Source organism: Dermacentor variabilis, chromosome 1 (genome assembly GCF_050947875.1).
Source record: "Dermacentor variabilis isolate Ectoservices chromosome 1, ASM5094787v1, whole genome shotgun sequence".
NCBI lineage: Eukaryota > Metazoa > Arthropoda > Arachnida > Ixodida > Ixodidae > Dermacentor > Dermacentor variabilis.
The window spans coordinates 95,664,784-95,687,786 of NC_134568.1; the positions used below are offsets into that span (position 1 = coordinate 95,664,784).

General features: G+C 48.9%; 1 protein-coding gene and 1 pseudogene across 1 annotated transcript in view; both read left to right on the plus strand.

The window, feature by feature from the left end:
- LOC142580923 (putative phosphorylase b kinase regulatory subunit alpha) overlaps positions 1-841 on the plus strand; it is a 123,157-nt gene extending 122,316 nt beyond the window's left edge. Inside the window, exon 30 of the mRNA XM_075691182.1 lies at positions 116-841. Within this exon, the coding sequence (XP_075547297.1) occupies positions 116-319 (204 nt within the window). The 3' untranslated portion in view covers positions 320-841. The remainder of the gene's footprint in view (positions 1-115) is intronic.
- Positions 842-9,288: 8,447 nt separating this feature from the next.
- Positions 9,289-19,802, plus strand: LOC142578850 (uncharacterized; annotated as a pseudogene).
- Positions 19,803-23,003: the final 3,201 nt, after the last annotated feature.

The window sequence follows — 23,003 nt, forward strand, 5'->3', positions numbered from 1 at the left end:
GTTTTTTTTTTTCTACTCCAAGACCATCTTGCTTTATGGAGCTGATGTTAGACAGTGATACAGAAAAATGTGCACTCCTCCTCTTCATGAGAACTTTCAATTCATTCTTTTGCAGAAACTTTGCCATGGTGATGCCACCTTATGTTGTGCCACAGACGGTGTCCCTAAAAGCCACTGCAACAAAGTGGCCAATCTTTGCCAGCACTTCTATGACTCTGCACCTAGTGGTTGTTATGGTACCATGACCTACCTCATAAAGGCTGTGGCAATGACAGTCGATGACCTACCGAACACAAATCTTGACTGCACAATTAGTTAAACTTGCTGCAGTGAGACAATATGTGAGCCAGTCTGTGTGGATCCTTATGATCATTGCCTGTTTGAGTAATTTCACATTGCATGTAAATATATAAAAAAAAATTCAATGTGGATATAAGGGGTTGTATCAAAGAAACTAAAGGAATGAAAATTTTTGGCAGAAATATATTCTTTTATGTTGCATTGTTTAATTGAAAAGCCTGCTCGAAATAATTTCAGCATGTTGATCGGAATTTTAGCTCTTCGCTAAGCAAAACACACACACAATTTTTGTTGTCTTGCTAGAACTAAGGAGGTCACTCTGAAATGCATAATTGAAAGCATAGTAAAGATTTAATTTGAGAAAAATTTCAGTAGTGAAGCCACTGTACTTATGCAGTATGTTTTTCATTTGAGCTAACATGTTGGCAAGTTGCCTTGCAGTGTACAGATTAACTTAAATAACGTCATTTACGTAAGAAATTGTCAGTACTATATGCATGTATTTCAGTCAGTGTTCTGCATAAAATTTACTGCTCCTTGTTATGTGTGGTGTTCCTAGTGTACATATTCTGTCCTAAATTTTTCAGGTGTGTTCAAGGCATTGATTAGCATTGTTCAGCTGTTTCAGAAACAGTAATGTCTTCTTTATGATTTATTCTGAAATTGAATATAGTTCTAGGTGTATTGCAGTGAATTCCCACCCCACCCCCACTTATACGCCTTACAGCACAAGCACGAGCGCCTAATGATGTGCTAGAGCATTGTACAGTATTTCAGAACATTCTAATGAAGTGCCCTCTCATGGATTTTTCCTAATAGTAGTTGTTTTGTGCCTCAGTCAACATATTCAGCATGATGGTCTGGTCAGTAGATACATCAAAATGAGTACTGGACAGCCTAGATTCATTAGTGTTTGACAGTATGACTAGATTCTGTTTCCATTATAATGAAGGCATTTTATGTTTTACCTCTATCTCGACATGTTCCAGCAAATGTGAAAAAAAATGGCAGTTCTAAAGAATAGTATAGATAGGCTGCATGAATTCATTTTTTAAAAGCAAGGTTCAATTCTTTGAAGACACCAGGGAGGGTGCTGCATGCACTGTCGGCACCAAAGTTCATGTGGTGCAGCTTTCGTGAGAAAGTGATATTCTTGTGCAGAATTGGATGTGCAGCTTCCAAAAAAGTGAACACAGTTCTGACAGCACACAGTACTGCAAATATGAAGTCTCTATTGCAGGCTGCATGCCTAAGATTTATGAAAATACAACTTTTTCGCAAGTCTTGCACCCTGCTATGTTTTGGCACCAATAGTATCCCTGTTCTCAGTGTGAACAACAAGATGCATATGTTTCTGTAATAAGACCTCTAGGGCTGTTTGATGTGCATTGTGAACTTCAAGTATAGCTAGGGAACTTTTCTAGTCTGCCTCATATTTTCAAGTCCATAAGCTGCATTTGTGTGCATGTATTTTGTGCACAGGATGCCCCACATAAGTTGAACCAACCCACACATGCACACACAAACACAACCTCAAAAAAAAAAAAAAAAGGGACTCGCCATGCAGGTGAAATCGGTGCATATACAGAGTAGCAGCAACTGGCAAGCGAACAGCAGGCTGAGACATCAGACAACACAATTGATTAACTGGGCAACGCTCTCCAGTAACTCTAGGAAGCCTTAGGACCAGCCTGATTGGAAGCTGTCCCAAGAGCAAACGATGAAAAAAAATAACTCTAGAATGGCATCTGCCTTTTGACTTAAGCAGTGTGATGAAGGCAACTGCGTGAGAAGTGCATTGTCCTCAGAAGAAGCTTGCTTTCACAACTAAGTGCGTGTCCCGATTATTTTGTCAACTTTTAGATGGCCAGATGCCTTGCACTGACATAAAGTGAAAGATATGGCTAAAGAAGTGCTTGCTGCATCTGCTTTGCTGCAGGAGTCCTGCACATGTTCAAATTGAGGCAGCAGAAGGAGGGGTACATTTAGGTGCCTGAGGGTCCCTCCTCAGGCATGTTAGATGGGGATGGCAAAAGCCCAGCAGGTTGGCAGCTGTGGCAAGATTGCAGCGACATAGGCTCCATCACTACGAGGGTTAACCTGTGCCTCCACCTAATTGTTATGAAAGCAGGAGATAATTACTCAGACTTTAAAGGCAAGCGCAAATAACAAAGGGCCACCACACAGTCGCCGTTCCACTGCTCTTCTCTTCTCGTCAATGCGCATCTGTTTCATGCATGGATATAACAATATCATGAACTGTCTCCAGTGACCTTAACTCGCAGAATCAAATTAAAAAGTTGTGGTCAACATGAATACAGCGCCTTTCAACATAACTGATGCCCTCTTGCATTAGTGGGGTCACTGGGCCAAGCCATGAGTTCTAGTAGGTAGAATATAAAAAAATTATTCGCACGAAGTGACTCGGAAATTGATCATGTTGGTTTTAACCACATGGGTTTCAATGTTTTTTTTTTTTATAGGTTTGGTGAATTCATGTGGGGTACCCTGTACACATACTTGACAATTTTAGCTGTCGGTACTGGTATGTCTTACTTGTGGCAAGGAGAATAAATGTCACTGGTGTTCCATAGATTTATTGTTACGGCAGTGCTAGTAGGTGCATTGGAAGTCTCAAGTGTGTGAACGGATCGAACGAGCATGTGCTTTTTGTTTGGCTGTTGTTTTGAGATTGCATAGTTGAGAAATTGTGATCGGCCAAAGCAAAAAGTGCAGTATTATTAATACTGTAAGAAACTACACTGTTGGTGCATAACTGTAGAGACAGCATTTAAAAGGCACTTTGATACAACAAGGAAACAGGTTTTTCTGTTATACGCATGTTAACTTTCTCACATCAGAATGTTTTTGCCATTGTCAACAGCACTGCAACATGCAGCTTTGTTTTTATATTTTTACTTGGTCATTCCAGGATTGCAATGAATGCACTAGTTATATTGAGACTGACTTGTAGGCAAGACAAGATGATGTGAATAAAGGCCAGAGTCAAAATTCTTAAATTGTGATGTGTTGGTCATATAAAGCAAGAATAGTTGGAACACCTGGAGTGCATTTGAAATTTACATTATGTCCCGTTTATAGTGTTGGCTACCAATAGGCTCTGCTGCAACGGGAACAAAGATGGCGCCTAACTATGCCAACCTCTTCATGGCATCACTTGAAGAGCCTTTTCTTCAATCCCAGCCATTGAAGCCTATAATTTATAAAGGATTCCTGGACGACATATTTTTCATTTGGCATCATGACGAAATGAGTCTTATAAAATTCATATTGGATTTCATTTATGTGCATTCATCCATCTCATTCATTCACACACAGTTGTTCGAAATCAAGTATACATTTTTTGGATGTCACTATACAAATTAAGGGAGATTCCCTCTATAAAACATTGTATAAAAAGCCGACCAACTGCCAATAATACCTACACTGACAAGCATTCCTTACTCACAAGCTTATAGATATTGTCATATTTGCTCCAATGTTACTGAATTCGACAGCCACAGCAAAAAGTTCAAGGAAGCAAGTTTGATCTGTGAAGACTACCTGGATACCATTGTTGGACGATGCCATTCAGAAAGCTCGAGCGCTGGACAGAAAATTAATTTTGGCTGGCTGGACCATTCGTCCTGATGAAAATCAAACAGACCTTATTCTGACCCACTCACTAGTTTTACCTCATGTTAGCAACATTTTGTCTGAACATTTTAATAACATATGGCAGAGCAGTCATTCGTCCTCCATCTTCAGAAACCTGGCGCGACTGGTGTACTGTCGGGAGGAACTTGAGGGATGTGCTCACCAGCGCCAAAATATCTGTGACGGAAGCAAAGCATTCAGGCTGCCAACCATGTTGCAATGTGTGCAAACACACGTCCACATCTGACAGTGCTAAGGCAACGTTTACTGACTTCACCTTTACAATCGGAGATCTCGACTGTGACAGTAGCAATGTGGTTTACATGTTGCATTATGACGTCTGTGACGTGGCACATTGGTCAGACGGAAACTTCATTCAGGCTGTGCTTAAGTAACCATAGCAAATAAGCCATAAAGCATATGTTCACAATACAACCATAAAGCACATTTTCACGCTTTGCCAAATCTCCCATATTCAAAGCATCTTCAACTTCCACAACACTCATTCGACCAAATATGAAGTCGCACTTCTCCAGTTTGGTTTCCATTCACGCCGTTAACAAAAACAAAGGGAGTCGTACTTGATTCATAAATTTGGCAGATTCACTCATGGCATAAATAAGAGCTTGGGTAAATTTTCTTTTCACAGAAACGAACAAGGTGGGCACTTGTCATAAACCTTCCATATAGAGAGCTTGTTATCTCTTGCGCTCCTACAAACCTTCTCAGAACGGACATTTTATAGCTGCACTTTCACAGCGACACTAACGCCTCCTACAGAAATGCAGCATTCCACAGTGTGGCACTGGGGGCCCTCCCGGGCATTAGCTTTACGACTGATCTTTGGTGATAAAAATAATATAAAAAGTGAGGGATGGGGTTATAACTGACAGCAGTACTCCACATGCCAAGTTAGAAGTTTGGGTGGATGGGGAGGGTTTAGTGAAAGGAAACCGACAGACACGGCGACACTAATAGAGCCATGCTGTTGCCTATGATAACTAGCTTATTTCAACAGAGGAGTCGTGCGCCGATGGGGCGGGCCACAGGGTACCACGAACTCGTCTTATCTTCTATTTAAATTATTTCTTTTATATTTCCCGCTTCGTCTGTCTCTCTAACTCTGTGTGTGTGTGCGTGTGTGTGGGAGTGAGTGAGTGAGAGAGGGGGGGTCTCCTACTGACCATGGTCAGTTGCACTTCGCTCCTCAAAAGGCAGCACGTGTGTCAAGTGAGCTCCTGAACTATGCACTGTGGTGGAGCTGTGCGTGTGCGCCGCTTGAAATTTTTGGCTGGGGAGCGTGCCAAATGGGACGACCGGAGCAAAACCAGCCAGTGCGCGCAATCTCGGAGGCCATGATTCATCTGTCTGGGTCTTTTCTTGCACCACGCTCTGGGTGTGCTCAGCCGTGGTTTTTGTTAGGGTGCTGCAGAACGCGGCCGTTTGTGGGAGTGGTTGCGCAGCATGCATCTGCAAGGATGGGTGGGGTGGCTCACCGACTTTGTGCACCGCTGCAGCGACAATTCTTCATTCAAATATTTGTGCTTATCGCAAGGCCACCACTCTTGCATTTTCTACCATATATTGTACGTTTATAATAGGTTTGATGTGAAAGCATTAAATGGCCCATTAAGCAAGAAAGCCAGCGTCTGTAGCAGCGAAATGGCACCCAAATTCCCACTGGCTGCGATGCCATGCCACCTGCATGCCTCGACGGAATAGACTGGGCAAACGGAAACACAGTATAACACCGTTTTAACGTATAACACCACTGCGTTGACAATATGGCGCCGCCATATTGTCAACGCAGTGGCGCCGCCTATGAGCAGCGCCATACTGTACTGACTTGGGTGAAAGCAGTGTTTTGCATGGCAGAACGGCACCGCGAGCGGCGCTGCTGCGCCGTAAAACCCCTTAAACTTCGTAAAGTAGTGCCACGCTTTGAAGAATGCCGCCGCCTCCTCGTGCGCTCTGGCCGACGCTGCGTCGCTATTGGCCTAATAGCATCACGTGGGCCTTCGCGCCGTACATCAGCGCTACTTTTGCCCGAGAAGCGTCTGCGGAGTGGCGAGGAGCGCATGTTGGCGCCGTTGCTACGCTCGAGCAGTGTAGGCGGCGCCACGGACGTGGAAGGAGCGTGAGAGAGAAACGAGGAGGAGTGAAGGCGGAGGAGGAGAGTGTCACTACTTTACGAAGTTTTTAGCTGCGCCGGCGTTAAGAGCGCCGCATGCGGGGCAAAATTCAACTAGCGGGTGGTGCGCCTCTCCCATCTCTCGTTCGCACCGCCTTGATTGCCTCTTGCACTGCGCGTGTTTGGGCACGTTTCGTACCGCGCGCGGTGTGTGTCTACGTGTGTGTGCGTGGACGTTTTATTCGTAGGACAATGTACAATCTGTTTCACGCTTAGGGGAAAACTCGGAGCGCATTGCATCGCGATGCGGCGAGCGCTCGAGTCAGGCGGCGGCAGCAGCTCGCGCAAGCGCAGGTGCTCGAGGGGCGGGGTCTTGAACGGCGTCGTCTGCTGTGTGTGTGTGAAGTGATTTTTAAAGCGAAATGGAAGAGATAAGTGATCGCCTGCTACGGCGGCGCGCGCTGGCCGCATTGTCGGGAAGCGTTCTACTGTCAGTTGCAGTGCCGATCTCATCGTTACTGCGTGAAATGAGCCGGTATTGTTTACTAAGCGTTGTGCGACGCCCACTGATACGCCTCGAAGGTAAGTTCATCGCTCAAAGGTGCAGGACAGTCATATACGACGTACTGATTCCATACATCCATACATAAATCGGTGCACTGCCCCTAGCTGACAGTAGCACGCTTCGCGACCACGACCTTATACAGTAGGTCGTGTTTCCGACAATGCGGCCAGCGCGCGCCGCCGTAGCAGACGACGCAGATCACGACTCCGCCCCTCGAGCGTCTGCGCCTGCTCGAGCTGCTGCTGCCGCCGCACGACTCCATTGCTTGCCTTTAAGAAGATCGGTACGCTTGACGATTATTTTTATGGCTGCAATGCGGCGAAACGGTAGCGTCTGCTTATAGTAATGTAAGTGACGCTGAGCAGGTAATTGGAAACGACATCGTATGTGCCGCCGGAAAAATTATCGGCACATATACGATGCGGTCATTTTTGCAGTTTCTCACAAAATGTTCGTTTGACTTTTATCTTGTTTGACGAGCAACCTTACCTGCAGAAGAAAGGCATATGCATAGGCTCTTGCATAGCCCCTATACTTTGCAATATCTTTTTATCATCTGTCGATCGCTCTCTTCACGATCGTTTTAACCATTTTATTAATGACAAATTCCTTAAAGTGTTTCGTACGTTACATGGACGACTTTTTAGTGGTTTTAAACAAGCAGTGCTCCGTTTCGAATGAGGCTACAGTGAGCAGTGTTTTGGATGATTTTAGAAACCTGGGGAAAGGGCTTTGTTTTACTTATGAGCTACCGGGTAATGGTTTGCTTCAGTTTTTAGATTTACAGTTAACGTTTTCAGGTGGGCACATTTGTTGGGCTTACTCCCCTCGTGCGCAAAAAGGGCTCTTGCCGTACAATTCGGCCCACTCAAAGGTAGTGAAAAGAAGCATCGCCAACCTCTGCCTGGAGTCATCGCTCCGGAAGTCGTGTGTCCATGAGATGCAAGCAAGTTTTGACAACCAATTGGGCAGGCTCGTTGCAGCTGGCTTCCCTGAGTCGGTCTTGCAATGGTCCCTGTGGCAGAAACGCTTTTGAAGAAGTTGAAGGCTGGGGTAAGCAGGGTAGAGCCGAAGAAAGAATAGTGGCCTATAGTGGTTCCATACATCCATAAAGTCACGCAAAAAAGTGGCTAACCGGTATAATGTACCGGTGGTGTTCTCCGCTCCCCAAAAGCTTGCCCAGCTAAGCCGTCGCATAATTTGCGAAAGCCAAATGCCTGGCTGTCGGAAGAAGCATGACCAGCGTTTCGTAAAGTGTGCCAACGTGGTATATGAAATTCCTCTGTCCTGCGGGAAATCCTACATTGGACAGACGGGGCGTTGTGTCAACGACCGACTTAGGGAACATATGCAAAATGTATAAAGAATAATGAAGGTGAGCGACTTGTGGATCAGCAGCGCTTGCACCGATTGTTTTCCACGTTTCCGCGATGCGAGGATTTTGTGTAGAGGCAGGCATCAGACATTGCGTGAAACATTGGAAGCCTTCTACATCAAGAAAGCGGGTCCAAACTGTGTTAGTGATACGTCGGTTTTTCTTTACGATGCTGAGCTGAAGTTTCTATCGCGCCTACTCTGATAAAACCTTGTACTCCATGTTGCCTTGTACGCATGCGCGGTGTTGTGGAGGGCTATATATGTCGAGTGCTTTCACCCTCATCAAACAGTTGAAGTAGCGGCGCCCGTGGTGTCGTCGTCTTTCTTGCGTGTGTTGTTTATTGGCGCAAAATCTTTTCAGTATGCAAGATCACCAACTAGCCCAGCAGTTAACTTTTCTAAAGTATACAACAGAAGTGGTTTGCATTCTTAGGCAGCGCACACACAAACGAAACACGAGAAAGAAGACAGGAAACGCTGATCGAACAACGGAAAGTTCTTATATGAATGAAAGGATTATATACCGAGTAATTATTAAATTCATGTGGGTTGCATATAAAAACCGTCATACACTCAGGAGTGATAAATGAACGAGCTCGCTTCGTTTGCCAGTTGTTTACTTCGTTCGGCGCACCGCAGTAATCCATGTCTGTCGTCTGCTTTTTTCGTACCATTTTCTTGTGAATCGGCAGAATTTCACTAGTGGCATCAACCCTTTCATGTTTACATTGTTGCCGTGACAGTTAACAACACAATAATAATTTCCGGTCATCCGAAGAGGCGCCGTCGCAAACAATTAAAGAGACGTTTCGCGCGCAGCGCGAACTGAACGCGGGCGCGACCGTGAAGGGAGGCGGCGGCGGAAACCTACACCCGTTGGAGGTGAAATCGTTCCGCCAGGGGAGACACGAGCGCTGGCGTCTAGGATGAAACTTGGCGTGCGCACGTAGTTTCTGACGTTTGTTCTCGCGCTCGTGCGGTCTGTTTAGTATGGCGTATGTGTTCTACGTGTTAAATGGTTCTGTGATCGTGCTGAAGTGATTTAAGGCGTCATGACCGGAGTTTCTGCTGGCGTTGAGGTGGACGGAACACGCAGCGCGATGTGTGCGCGCATATTTGAGCCTACAATCAGCCTCGGAGATCAATTGTGTATTTCTGAATGTTCCATTCACAAAAGCGACCTTATTGCAGTATTATCCTCTGTTGTATCGTCATGGCACCGCACGTGCCTATGAATTCGCTGGGCGCACCTGCTGTAATCACTTTCTTCCCTTACTCTCTGTTTGTCCTTTCCCCTCTTTCTTGCTGTGTGCTATATATAGCACGCGATACCCGTAATAAACGTTCTTTGCTCGGTTGATCTTCTTGGGAGTACGTAGTCATTTCAGTGGCGACGAGGGTGGGATGAGCCTGCCGCCCCACCAGAAACACCCCGGTAGTCATGGCCGGATACGCAAGCCCGCCGCAGTTTGAGGAAGCTATGGACCACTGCCCGGCATATCTAGTGCGGCTAGAGGCTTTTTTCGAAGGCAATGGCATCACGGAAGAAAAGAAGCGAGCATTGCTCGTAGCCGGGTTGAGCACTCACACGGTGGCCGTCGTTAGTGGACGCTGCGCGCCAACAAAGGTGAACGAGCTGTCGTTGTTGGAATCTCAGTGCTGACACCCGTTATTGCAATCGCACCGCTGGCACGAGTTGTTGCAAATGGGTCGCAAGCCCCAAGGGTAGCGTTGGCCTGGCGGCCTGGGGCTCAACTGGAAGCATCCGAAGGTCCTGGCAAAGCATGAGTCGACTGCTAACAGAACAACTTGTTTATTCTAGCATCGCAAAAGAGTGGCCGGTCAGGTCGACCGAAGTGGAGAGACGGGAGAGCACGTTACTCGACAGAAGAAATCGGAGCCTCTCTCGGCGTCCGGGAGCAGCTGCTCTTATACTCTCGGAGTCAAGGGGAAGAAGGAACGCCTCGTCAGAGGCGCACGTGATGCGCGGCACGGACAGGCTGAGAGACACGTTGGGACGAGTGTAGTGACGCATCCGCCGGGCCGGCGCCAAACAGACCTCCTCGCTTCACACTTGGGGAGCTCCTCTCCCCGGCTGCCGCGCTTTGACAAGCGTGGGCACCAACATGCACACACACGCACACTTGAAGACACGTGGCATTGAAACATGCCTGGACGCGCTTAGCGGAGAAGCGTGTCGGCGGCGCTGAACGGGCCAAAATGTCCGCCGCCTTGAACGAAGCAGGCGTCCGTTGCATCCGCGCCGGCTATAACGCGCGTTGTAGGCGAAACGTAACAGACCGCCCCGCCGGGGGAAGGAGATCCCGATGGTCAGGGGACTGCATCCGCTGTCCGGAGGGATGTCGCTCGATGATGCTCATAACCGAAGTCGGGCGTCCTTCGGCGTTTCTTGAGCGCAGCGCACAGAGAAGGCCTCGTTCTCTCGTTCAGGTTCACACAGGACACTGCAAAGTGACTTCGGGAGAGTTGACATTTTTGTTCTCGTTCCCGGCAAGCGTTAGAACTACGCCGAAACTCAACCGCTCAGTCAGCAAGCACGAAACAACCCTCACCAAGTCCTGCCAGGCTCTTTCCCCTTTTATACCACTGCCTAGTTCCTGACAGTAGTCTAGCAGCACTCAGAACGCGTCCACAAATTGGAAAATTGCACTATAAAGCACGTCATCACTTTGAAACACTAAACAAAAGCAATATGTTAAAAATCCTGCCTCAGGAAGAAAAATATCAGTAACAATCAACTTTGAGGCTGATTCCTACGTTAGGGGCTTCGACTTAAGCCATCGGCGTTACCGTTGAGACTCCCCTTTTTGTAACGCACCTCAAAGGAATATTGTTGCAAAGCGAGGCTCCAGCGCAGGAGGCGGCCATTTTTGGAAGAGATGGTCCGCAGCCATTGGAGAGGGCAGTGATCCGTCTCAATGATAAACCTCGAGCCGGCTAGGTAGCATGACAATTTCTGAACGGCCCACACGAGACACGCACACTCTTTCTCGGTGGTGCTGTACGCCTGCTCACGACTGGTCAGCTTACGACTAGCATACAGGACGGGGTGTTCCACTTCTCCATTTTCCCGTTGGCACAGTACAACGCCCATGCCTCGCTCACTAGCATCGCACTGAACAACGAACCCTTTTGTGTAGTCTGGCGATCGTAGCACAGGCTGGCTTGTTAGGGCGCTCTTTAGGGCGCTAAAAGCTCTTTCCTTTGTCTCGTCCCATACGACTGTTTGAGGCTCTGTCTTTCTTAGAGCATCCGTCAGGGGAGCCGCGATATCAGAGTACCTGGGGATGTACCTCTGATAGTAGCCGGCGACACCTAAGAACGACCGAATAACGGTCTTCGTGCGCGGTTGCGGGAAGTCTCGCACAGCGGCCACCTTTATTTCAGAGGGGCGGCGACGACCCCGTCCAATCACGTGACCGAGGTAGACAACCTCGGCCTGTGCTAACTGGCACTTGGGAGCCTTGACTGTCAAGCCCGAATCGCGCAGGCGGGTTAGCACTGCCCGCAAGTGGGCCATATACTCAGGCCAGGATGCGTAGAATATCGCTACGTCGTCTAGATACGGTAAAGCGAATTCTTGCTGTCCCCGCAACACTTTATCCATGAGGCTTGAAAAGCAGTATGGCGCGTTCTTCAAACCAAAACTCAACACTTTAGGACGGAATGTTCCCATTGGTGAAATGAACGCCGCATACCTACTAGCCTCTTCTGTAAGTGGAACCTGCCAATAACCCCTGACAAGATCTAGGGTGCAAATAAACTGAGCGCTACTAACTTTCTCAAGGCGCTCCTCGATGTTAGGGATCGGATAAATTTGATTCTTAGTGATGGAATTAAGCCTGCGGTAGTCGACGCAAGGACGAGGTTCCTTGCCCGGTACCTCAACTAAAATCAAAGGGGAGGTATAATCACTCTCACCCGCCTTAATAACTCCGAGCTGTAGCATTTTCTTTACCTCAGCCTCCATAATATCGCTCTGGCGGGGTGACACCCGGTACGCCTTGGATCGTACTGGCTCTGGGGAGGTAAGTTCTATGTCATGAGTAAGGACAGAAGTCCTACCAGGCCTCTCAGAGAACAGACCTTGAAACTGTTGTAAGAGCTGGTGTAGTTCGGTTTTCTGCTCAGGCGACAACGATGCTTTACTGATTAAGTCACTAATGACTTGATTGGTGTCTTTCCTGTTCGTCACTGAGCCTAGTCCCGGAAGCTCGACCGGAAGCTCTTCGGGAACGTTTACCATCATGCACACCACTGCTTCCCGTTGTTTATAGGGTTTGAGCAGATTACAGTGGTAAACTTGCTGTGCTTTCCGCTTTCCTGGCAGACTCACCACGTAGTTAACGTCCGACAGTTTTTGAACAATCCGTGCTGCGCCCTCCCACTGCACGTCTAGTTTGTTGTTTAGCGACGTGCGCAATATCATGACCTCATCGCCCACCTCAAAACGACGGGCCCTGGCTGTCCGATCATAATAAACCTTGGCCCTCGGGCCTTTGCCATTGCTTCACCTGACAACTCCTGTGCCCTTCTTAAGCGTTCGAGGAGCCTAAGCACGTACTCCACCACGACTGGGTCGTCGCCCCTGCTTTCCCACGATTCTCGAAGCATATGTATGCGAAGCGGAGATCGCAGCGAGCGACCGTACACCAGCTCAGCTGGCGAAAACCATGCGGCGCGGTCCTTAATGCAAACATCACCCCAGGCAGACACAGCTCCCAGTCAGTTTGTTGTTCAAAACACAATGCTCTCAACACGCGCTTCATGACGGAGTGGAGCTTCTCAACGGAATTCGACTGTGGGTGGTACACTGAGCTGTGTAACAGCTTTACCCCGCACCTTTCGAGAAAGGCTGTCGTCAAAGCGCTCGTAAACACCGTGCCCTGATCTGACTGGATTTCCGCTCGAAAACCAACTCGCGCAAATATGGACAGTAGTGCATTGAGTATCTCAACTGAGCTGAGTTCTTTAAGCGGCACTGCTTCAGGGAACTTTGTCGCTGGGCAGATCACAGTCAAAATGTGTCTGTACCCCGTGGCTGTTACCGGCAGAGGTCCCACTGTATCAATAACGAGCCGTCTAAAAGGCTCCGTAATGATAGGTACCAACTTCAACGGCGCCCTCGATTTGTCCCCTGGTTTGCCCACCCGCTGACAGGTGTCACATGTCCTCACAAAGTGGTCTGCGTCCGAAAACACCCTGGCCAATAGTACTCTTGCAAGAGACGGTCCTTAGTTTTCTTAACTCCTAGGTGTCCGGACCACGAACCCCCATGCGACAAGCGCAACAGATCCTGACGGTAGCACTGAGGCACGATCAGCTGATCGAACTCCACTCCCCTGCGGTCTAGATACTTCCGGTACAGGACCCCACCTCTTTCCACAAAGCGAGCATTTTTCTTGGCGATACCTTCCTTGACAATGCAGCGTATGTTTTCTAGGCTGCCATCCTTTTTTTGCTCGGCTATCAAAGCCGACCGGCTGACTTTTAGCAACCTATTAAGTCCGTCTGACGTAGGCGCGATGAGCAAATCTGCAGCTAGCTCTTCTAACTTTCCCGTGTCGGGCATTTCTTCTCCAGTATCTGGTGCCTTCAACGCTACAGGCTCAATTTTATTCAGTTTGGGCGTGCTCTGAATATCAGCTTGCTGCGCCTCTGACCCTTTCTCATTGTTCGACAACGTCGGCCCCACAACTACCGCCTTTGCAGCGAGCTCCCGAACCTTCGATCTGGTTAAGGCCTGAACGCTAGCCTCACCAAACAAAAGCCCCTTCTCGCGCAGGAGGTGATCGGACCTGTTCGAAAATAGGTACGGGTACTGGGGGGGGGGGGGGGCAGCATAGATGACACTGCGGCCTCCGTCTCAAGCGCTCCGAAAGGTCCTTCAATAAGCACCTTTGCTACTGGCAGACACACGCTATGAGCTTCCACGGCTTGCTTGATCCATGCGCACTCGCCCGTGAACATATCGGGTTCTACGTAAGAGGGGTGAACTACATCCATTGTAGCTGCGGAATCGCGAAGCACTCGGCACTCTTTCCCGTTCACGAGGAGGTCTCGCATGTAAGGCTCGAGAAGCTTCATGTTGTCGTCAGTGCTGCATAATGACAAAAACACGACTTTTGTTTTTGTTTCCGGACACTGCGCCGAAAAGTGACCCGGCTTCTGGCACGTATAACAAACGCGCGCTTGCCTCGTCTCGAACCGCTTTCTGCGTTCGGCTTCGGTTGCCGCCGTCTCCTTGCGTTCGGTCGGACTGCTTTCACTCACATCCGCACTACGTGTGTCGCCCCTTGCTCTCATGGGTGTGAACTTCGGCCTCTCAAACTTGGAGCCAAATTCACCCTTTTGACCGTCCTTAGCTCCGCGAGCCCGACGCGTCACAAACTCCTCGGCTAGCTCAGCGGCTCTAGCCACCGTACTAACGTCTGGCCTATTCAAGACCCAGTACCGCACGTTCTCAGGTAACCGACTATAAAACTGTTCCAGCCCGAAAAACTGCAGAACTTTATCGTGGTCACCAAACGCTTTCTCTTCTTTGAGCCACTCCTGCATGTTTGACATTAGCCTGTAGGCAAACTCTGTATATGACTCACTTCTGCCTTTCTCATTTTCCCGAAACTTCCGACGGAACGCCTCCGCTGACAGCCTGTACTTTTTTAGCAGACTCGATTTCACTTTGTCGAAATCCTCTGCCTCCTCTCTCTTCAAGCGAGCGACTACGTCGGCCGCCTCGCCGGGTAACAAAGTGAGCAAGCGCTGTGGCCACGTTTCCCGAGAGAACCCCTGCTTCTCGCACATTCGCTCAAAGTTAACCAGGAACAAACCAATGTCCTCTCCAAGCTTAAACGGCCGCATCAGGTCCAGTGGCGTAGCAACAGGGGGGGCCGGGGGGCCGTGGGCCCCGGGTGCAAGGGGCCAGTGAGGGGGGGGGGGTGTCATATACGTCTGAAGAATCACTCTTTCCGCCGGCTACACCCGGGCGGGGGGTGACAGAAGACCTATGGGCCCCGGGTACCAGACGACCTAGCGACGCCACTGATCAGGTCAGTCATTTTGAACGATACTCGTTCTCCTGCACCGTGTGCCTGACTTCCATTACGAGCGCGTTCCATCTCTACCTCGAGACGCTTCATTTCCAAAGCGTGTTTGCGCTCTTCTTTTTCTTTCTGCTCTTTAAGTTCGCGCTCATGTCTTTTTGCCCTCTCCTCAATGGTCTCAAGGCATTCCGACAGCTCGTCATCCTCAGCTTCTAACTCAAGAATAGCCCTTAGCAGTTCTGGTTTTCTGAGTTTGTCTGAGACATCCAGACCAAACTCTCTTGCAAGCTCCAGCAATATCGGTTTGCGCAACGACTTCAAATCCATGGCTGCACTGAATGCTGCTTTCTCTACTGCCTACTATTGTCTTGCCGCAAACTAACCCGGCAGCAACGACAACCACAATTACCAGCTCTGTTTCTGACACTAACAAAAGCCTGGCAAAACTCAGAAGAAGAAAGTCCCGCACTCACCAAACCTCGCAGCCAAGAATTCAGCGCAGTCGTTCCGCTGCAGGCAACCAGTCATCACACAGGGCTCGTTGCACTGCTCCCGGATGGTCGTTGTGCTGCTCAGCATACAGTCAACTGCATATCTTCGCTGCTGGCCTCCGTTGTCGCGATCTCACCGCTGGCAGACAGTTGTTGGAATCTCAGTGCTGACACCCGTTATTGCAATCGCACCGCTGGCACGAGTTGTTGCAAATGGGTCGCAAGCCCCAAGGGTAGCGTTGGCCTGGCGGCCTGGGGCACAACTGGAAGCATCCGAAGGTCCTGGCAAAGCATGAGTCGGCTGCTAACAGAACAACTTGTTTATTCTGGCATCGCAAAAGAGCGGCCGGTCAGGTCGACCGAAGTGGAGAGACGGGAGAGCACGTTACTCGACAGAAGAAATCGGAGCCTCTCGGCGTCCGGGAGCAGCTGCTCTTATACTCTCGGAGTCGAGGGGAAGAAGGAACGCCTCGTCAGAGGCGCACGTGATGCGCGGCACGGACAGGCTGAGAGACACGTTGGGACGAGTGTAGTGACGCATCCGCCGGGCCGGCGCCGAACAGACCTCCTCGCTTCACACTTGGGGAGCTCCTCTCCCCGGCTGCCGCGCTTTGACAAGCGTGGGCACCAACATGCACACACACGCACACTTGAAGACACGTGGCATTGAAACATGCCTGGACGCGCTTAGCGGGGAGGCGTATCGGCGGCGCTGAACGGGCCAAAATGTCCGCCGCTTTGAAGGAAGCCCCGGCGTCCGTTGCATCCGCGCCGGCTATACCGCGCGTTGTAGGCGAAACGTAACATCGTAGAACGAAGCACTCGACATACTGCAGAAGCATTTTTCGCCCAGCCCGAATGAAATAGCCCAATCCTACAAATTTTTCTCACGCAACCAGATGCCAGGAGAGCCAGTCAGACATTTTCTTGTAGCCATTCGGCAATTGGCGGATACCTGCAACTTCGGCACTTCACTTGACAGGATGATCCGGGACCGGATAGTGTGTGGCCTTCAAGACAACTCGGTACGTCGTCAACTGCTTTCGAAGGCATCGTTAACAAGAAGCGAAGCAGAGGAAATCGCCTTAGCAGTGAAAATGGCGGAAGAAAACGTGAAGACGTTGAAGACTGCGCCTGAAGACGAAGGCGTACACATGTCAAGAAACATGTATGCACGACGTGAAAGTCGGCCACCATGCTTCAGGTGAGGAAAAACAGGGCACGACCCCAGAACCTGCCGGTTCCGCTAGGCGAAGTGCTACCGGTGCCGGCAGCGCGGTCATGTTCGCAAGATGTGTCCCACACAAGCAGACAGCAGAACGAAGGAACCATTCACGTGGCCACACCAGCAAATTAATGCCGTGCATCCGTCAGCAGGAAACTGCAACGATCCGGGATCAGAAACTCTGTTCCTCGTTGAAACGGCAGATAATTTCGTTGGAAACATTCACACCGTAAAGGCAATAATGTGCACTCTACTTTGGAATGGAATAGCGATCAAGATGCAGCTGGACACAGGGTCCCCGGTTTCTATCATCACTTGTCCCACCTACGTACGGCATCGAGATGCCTGGCCGAAACTGCAAGAATCGCCGCTCAAGTTGTCATGCTTCCTTGGACCACTGCCGGTGCGTGGCCAGTTACAGCTCGACGTTTCCTTGGGTTCGAAGACTACGAAAGCCACATTAGCGGTGCTGAGTTGTTCCGGGCCGAACCTGTGTGGCCGGGACGTCATGACAGCGCTGGACCTTCTTGGGGAGCCGGTGCTCAGCGCAACGCAGGAAGGTGATAGTGCAGCCATTCGTGAAGTTGGCAGTGGCGTTGAAGTCTTGTTAGAAGAATTTTCCGACGTGTTTCGACCGGAGTTAGGGCTCATAAAGGGACCGCCTGCCCGTTTGCCATTGCGGGATGATGCTGTTCCTCGGTTCTGTAAGGCGCGGCTGGTGCCGTGCGCGTTGCGCTCAAAAGTGGAGGCCGAAATTGATCGGTTCGTTGAAAATGGAATTCTTTCCCCGGTCGCACACTCCGAGTGGGCGGCACCCGTGGTGGCGGTGGTAAAGCGTAACGGAAACATTCGCTTATGCGGAGATTTAAAAACTACTGTCAACCAAGCCTGCCATACGATCCAGTATGCTCTCCCGCGCATAGAGGACATCATGGCGACGTTAAACGGCGGTGAAGTTTTTACAACTATCGATCTCCGGGACGCCTACAAGCAAATTGCGTTAGACGAAGAATCTCAACTGCTCGCGACGGTGAATACACAGAAGGGCCTTTTTTGCTTCACACGCCTTCCGTTCGGGGTAGCCTCTGCGCCAGCGCTATTTCAGCAACGCATAGAAACAATTTTTGCAAGGACTGCCCGGAGTACAGGTCTATTTGGACGACGTAATCATTGCAGAAAAGCAGAATGATGCCGCCATCTTACGCAGAGTTCTGGGAAGGTTCCGCGAGTTCGGGGTGCGGCTGAATCGGGAGAAGTTAAGATTTCGTGAGAATGAGGTTTATTTTTTGGGTTACAAAATCAACGATAAGGGTGCGCATGCCAAAAGGGAAAATCTGGAGGCTATTCTAGACGTCGGCACACCCACGGTAGTGTCCGAGTTAAGGTCATTTTTAGGTCTGGTCACCTATTACCAAAAGTTTCTACCGCAGGCAGCCACAATCCTTGCCCTTTGTACGAACTATTGTGCGCCAGGACGGAGTGGAAGTGGGGCATTGCTCAGCAGCAACTGCGACTTCTGTAATTTACACGCTCATAATTACCGATATACACCGCAATATAACTTTCTACGGCACGTTTCTAAGGCAACACTGCATTCGCTAGAGGCGCTTGTGTCCCGCTTTGAACCATCGAACTCATGGCTGAGTTGTAGCGTTTCCGTCTCACAATCCGGAGTCCCTGGTTCGATTCCCACACAGCCCATCTTGCAAGTTGTTTTTATTTATGAATTGCCTTGGCGGGATTTTTCGCTCACGGCCAACGCTGCCGACTTTTCTGCGACACGAGCGTTAAAACATCTCGAAATCGTTCCGCAGCACGCGGCAGCAATACTTTCAAGCAGCGCCGCGCCGGATCGCCAAAGCCAGAGAGGCGGAAAGGCTCCCCGCGCGCCCTATCCTCCTCGCCTGATTGGCTCGCTCCGGAAAGGGAGCTTATGCAGTAACTCTAGGAACAGCTGCTTCCGCGACAGGTGTTGCGTGAGGGGAGAGGGCATCGCCACAACGCCATGTCGCCCTCACCCTTGCAAGTCCGCGAAAGCTCTCGCCTGCGTTCTAACTTCGACTCTGTAATCATTATAAAAAAATTAATCTAAATTCGAAAGGAAAAATGTTGGCGGTAGCAAGTTTCGAACCTACGACCCCATGCTCAGAGGCAAAGTATCTTGCCCACTGGGCTTACCGAGGGGCAGAAGGGAAAGGTTGTAAATGCTTGATAAACAGCTCGAAACAAGCAGGAAATGGAGGTTAAGCAGTTTTTATTTAGCTTACAACTGACCCCTGCACTTCAAAACGTTCCTGCACATCACTCCTATAGCAATGCATGCGCTCCATTTCCTCCAAATATAAACTTTGTGAATGACCTAGTTCTTGCAGGACAGTGCATATAACGTTTGTTATAACGTTTCTGAGCACTTCTAGTTGCTCTAACAGCGTCACTAAAACAGGAACATTGAATTAAGCGAAACTTACCGAGTGCTTTAAAGTTTTGATTAACAGCGGAAGGCACCTGGAGGGGACAGAAAAGAACAGAGCGATGATGGGTTCAGCACACATGAGTGAGTGCTGAACATTCATACAATGAAGTGCTTATCAAATTGTGCTGTTCGGAGTTCTAGGCAGTTTGTGTCCAGATTAGTGGTGTAAGCGGTTGAAAAAAAAACATTTTTTGGAAAAATTGGTTTTTTCTTCTTTTTTTTTCAACCAGGATAAAACTGGAAAAAAAAAAGAAAACAGAGCTTCCCCGCGGAATTCTTTTCTTGCGATGCGACTCCTTTGGATGTATCTAAACATTCTTTTAAAAGGCTGTCATCAGCACGGTTATGCCAAGTCAGCTACATTAATTCTATTCGGATTGTTAGCACTGTGTAGCAGCGACCATGCTTGATCGGCACTGGGAAATTTTATTCGGATCGGGCGTGATCTTGATTCAAGGTGACTGTGGCATCACGGTTCTCTAACCTGTGGTGTCACAGGTTAATCGGCCACAGATTTGATGCTTTGATGTGAAATCAGTGCCTTGACGTGAAATCGTGCCTAGATTCTGAACCCAGAAGGGAGATAGGCGCACGTATGAGGAGTCCTTAAAGGGACCCTGAAACGATTTTGCCAAAACGCAGAGTCGTTAGATTAGGTCCTTCTGATCATTAATTGATGCATCTAAGTGTTCTGCATAAAGCGTGTAATTTATTATAAGGTTTTAAAAAATGCACATTGCTGCCGATGGGAGCACACTGCTCGGCGGAATTTTAAGCCGCCCCTACCGATATGGCGTAAATCACCCATACGACGTCAGTTGGGCGAGCTATCCGACTGGGTGACCAGGGCGCGTGATCGATAATTTTTCCAACTTTATGGTAAACAAATGATGTTCGTAATGGTTGGAATGTTAGTTAATTTGTTTTTATAAAAAGAAAGTAACATAGAGAGAATGCACAAGAACAATTTTTCAGTACACTTAAGCACTTCCGGCACACAGCAAGTGTCGCCTGCTTGTGTTACAACGTGCTCCGTCTTCGACGATAGCTCCGCCATCAGTATCGGTTTGTCTTTTCGCGAGCGCTTTGATTCGACTTTGTTGCGTTGTGGACTGCAGACGTAGCGACTGGCAATATGTCAAGCTGCGACATAGCTGCGACATCGTGTCCCTCTGCAAGCCAGTACACGAGCTGACTGGCTGCAGCGCATCGGACTGCCACTATCCGATCGGCGCCAGGATTTGTGCGATTGCGGCCGTCACTTTACACCGGAAGATTACTAACGCAATAGCGTTTCGCGAGTCCGGTGTTACGGCAAACACAAGCGCAAGGGGACAGGGCCTGGCCGCTTGAGTGTGCCGTTTAGCAGAACCGCAAATGTGAGTGGTCTGCACGGTGCAGCCACCTGGTGGCACAGAGCTCAACCATACGCAGTTGCAGTAACGAAATGTATTCTTTGCTGCTGGTGTAAACTTTTTGCAGGAGTGTAATCATCAAAACGTTGTTTTTGTAAATGTTTAAAATGTTTTACACTTGGTTAGAGCGATATTAGCGTTTTGTTTGGCTGGTTAAAGGGACACTAAAGCGAAACAATAAATCAGTTTAGACTAAAGAAGCATTGTTTGAGAACCCTGCAGGCATTCATTTAAAAAATAGTTTGATAATTAAATGAGAAAATGAAGATCCATGTATCAGTATTTGACTTTCGCGCCGAAACCCCAGCGCCGGTACGTCAGCGTGACGTCAGGGATTTCAAAGTATGTTTTCGCATTTGGGCCGCGCTGGCTGAATAAAGGTTCCCGAAACTTGCCATGCTTAATATTTCGTTCCTTTATAACACAATGTAGTCAATGTGTACCGCTATATATAATTATTAGGCCCTATAGAAGATGCCATCAAAATCCAAAACGTCACAGCGCCCAGATGCGGGCGTCGCCACCCGTATTTCGTTCTTGCGCTTTTTCTGGCTTACCAAACGTCTTAAGAGTGGTGTTTTTGGTGTTGTAGAACGATAATTTACTGATGCAGAAGAAACCATTTTTCACTTTAGTGTCTCTTTAAGCTCTGCGCCAACAAGTTTGGCTGGACCGTGCAGACCGATCAGGCCGCTCACGTACGTCTACGCTAAAGTTCCTTCATCAGTTTGAGTTTATGCCTCCAGGCATCTGCCGAAAAGCGCAGCTTGCCTGTGGTTACCGGAATACCATACACGTTCGGCGTTTCGACCGAATGCTCGCAACGCACGCTGCTTTGATAGCTCTCGCTTGGTATCAACTGCCAAGCAAGCTGGCATGGAGTTTGGAGAGGCTTCGCGAGCTCGCTTCTAGAGAACCGGAAGGCGACGACACGACGTGCCGTCATGACGCAGAGCCAGTGAAGGCGGAACTTAACCCCGATCACTCGGCGAGCGAGTTGAGGAGAAAATGCATGACTGTGGAGGAGGGTAACTTGTAATCGTCCGTAGCTGTCTTAATATGAGACGTTTCACACAAATTGTGGTGCGAATGATGAACTTTAGCTGTACCCTACGCGTCTACAAAATTTGTCCGAACCGTTTCAGGGGCCCTTTAAGGAGGGGCCCACATACACAGCTTCGCTGGTCATCCTTCTTCACAGAGTGGAAGGGCACTGAGATTTTTCTTTTTTTCTTTTTGCTCACGACACGAAAATTTTCTTGGACGGTAGAGGTATACAGCTTCGCTGTAAAAAGAATGGCACGCGAACGCGCTTCGCCAACATGCAGCCGCTCGGCCGAGCGCCGCGCCCTAGCATGGATGGATGGATGTTATGAGCGTCCCTTTTAGAACGGGGCTGTGGGTTGCGCCACCAAGCTCTTGCTATTATACTGCCTAATGTCCTACTTAGGTTAAAAAAGAAAGAGATAAAAATCAATACAAACTCCCACAACCAAATTTTCTGACCACCTAAGCATGAGGACTACTCGCATCGCCACCGCCACCGTCATTCGAAAACAGTCTTCGCTCCCGTCGGCGGACGGCAGACTAGCCCATATTCTAGGGACCCTAGCATGGAGTATAGACCGTTTCATTACAGTGTAATATAAGGTTTTGTAGTGGGCTCACTGGCCTATCCTTCCAATGCTCTCCATTGACGCGGCCGCTGTCGCCTGCCAGTGCGCCCGTTAGAGGCGCTGCAGCAGGCTTGAGATTTTGTGGCGAATGGACGTGCTTTTTAGGGCTCCGTGGCGGCAACGAAACCATAAGTTTTTGTGCATGCTTTGAGCTTGCTTCTGATTTGCTGATTTTTTTAGCCTTTAAATAATAATCGGATAGCTTTTTTGTCTCCCTTTCTTTTCGTGTGCGCGGGTGTGTTTCGTGTACATTTGGTTTTGCAGGATAGTAAGAGCGTCCTTTCGCACCACGTGCTTTAAGACGTGCAACCGGATGGGACGTTAAGTCTTTATAATAAAGCCTTTAAATAGTAGCCTGCAGGGCTAATCGCTATTAGTCGTTTTACTGTGTGTGTTTTGGTAGGAAAGAGAGCGTGGCCGCGTGGTTGAACACGTGCGAAAACGTGTCATACCTTAAGTCTCTGCGGCAATGATTGCTTTTAAAACATTGGGAATAATTACTTTGCGACATTTTAAGGATTTAGATCCTGTGCGCATCGGTTTCTGCTAGAAGGCACGTGCTCTGCGTTAATATAGTATTATATAATTTGCATTAGAAAAGGCCGTGCAATACATGGCAAGAAAGCCGG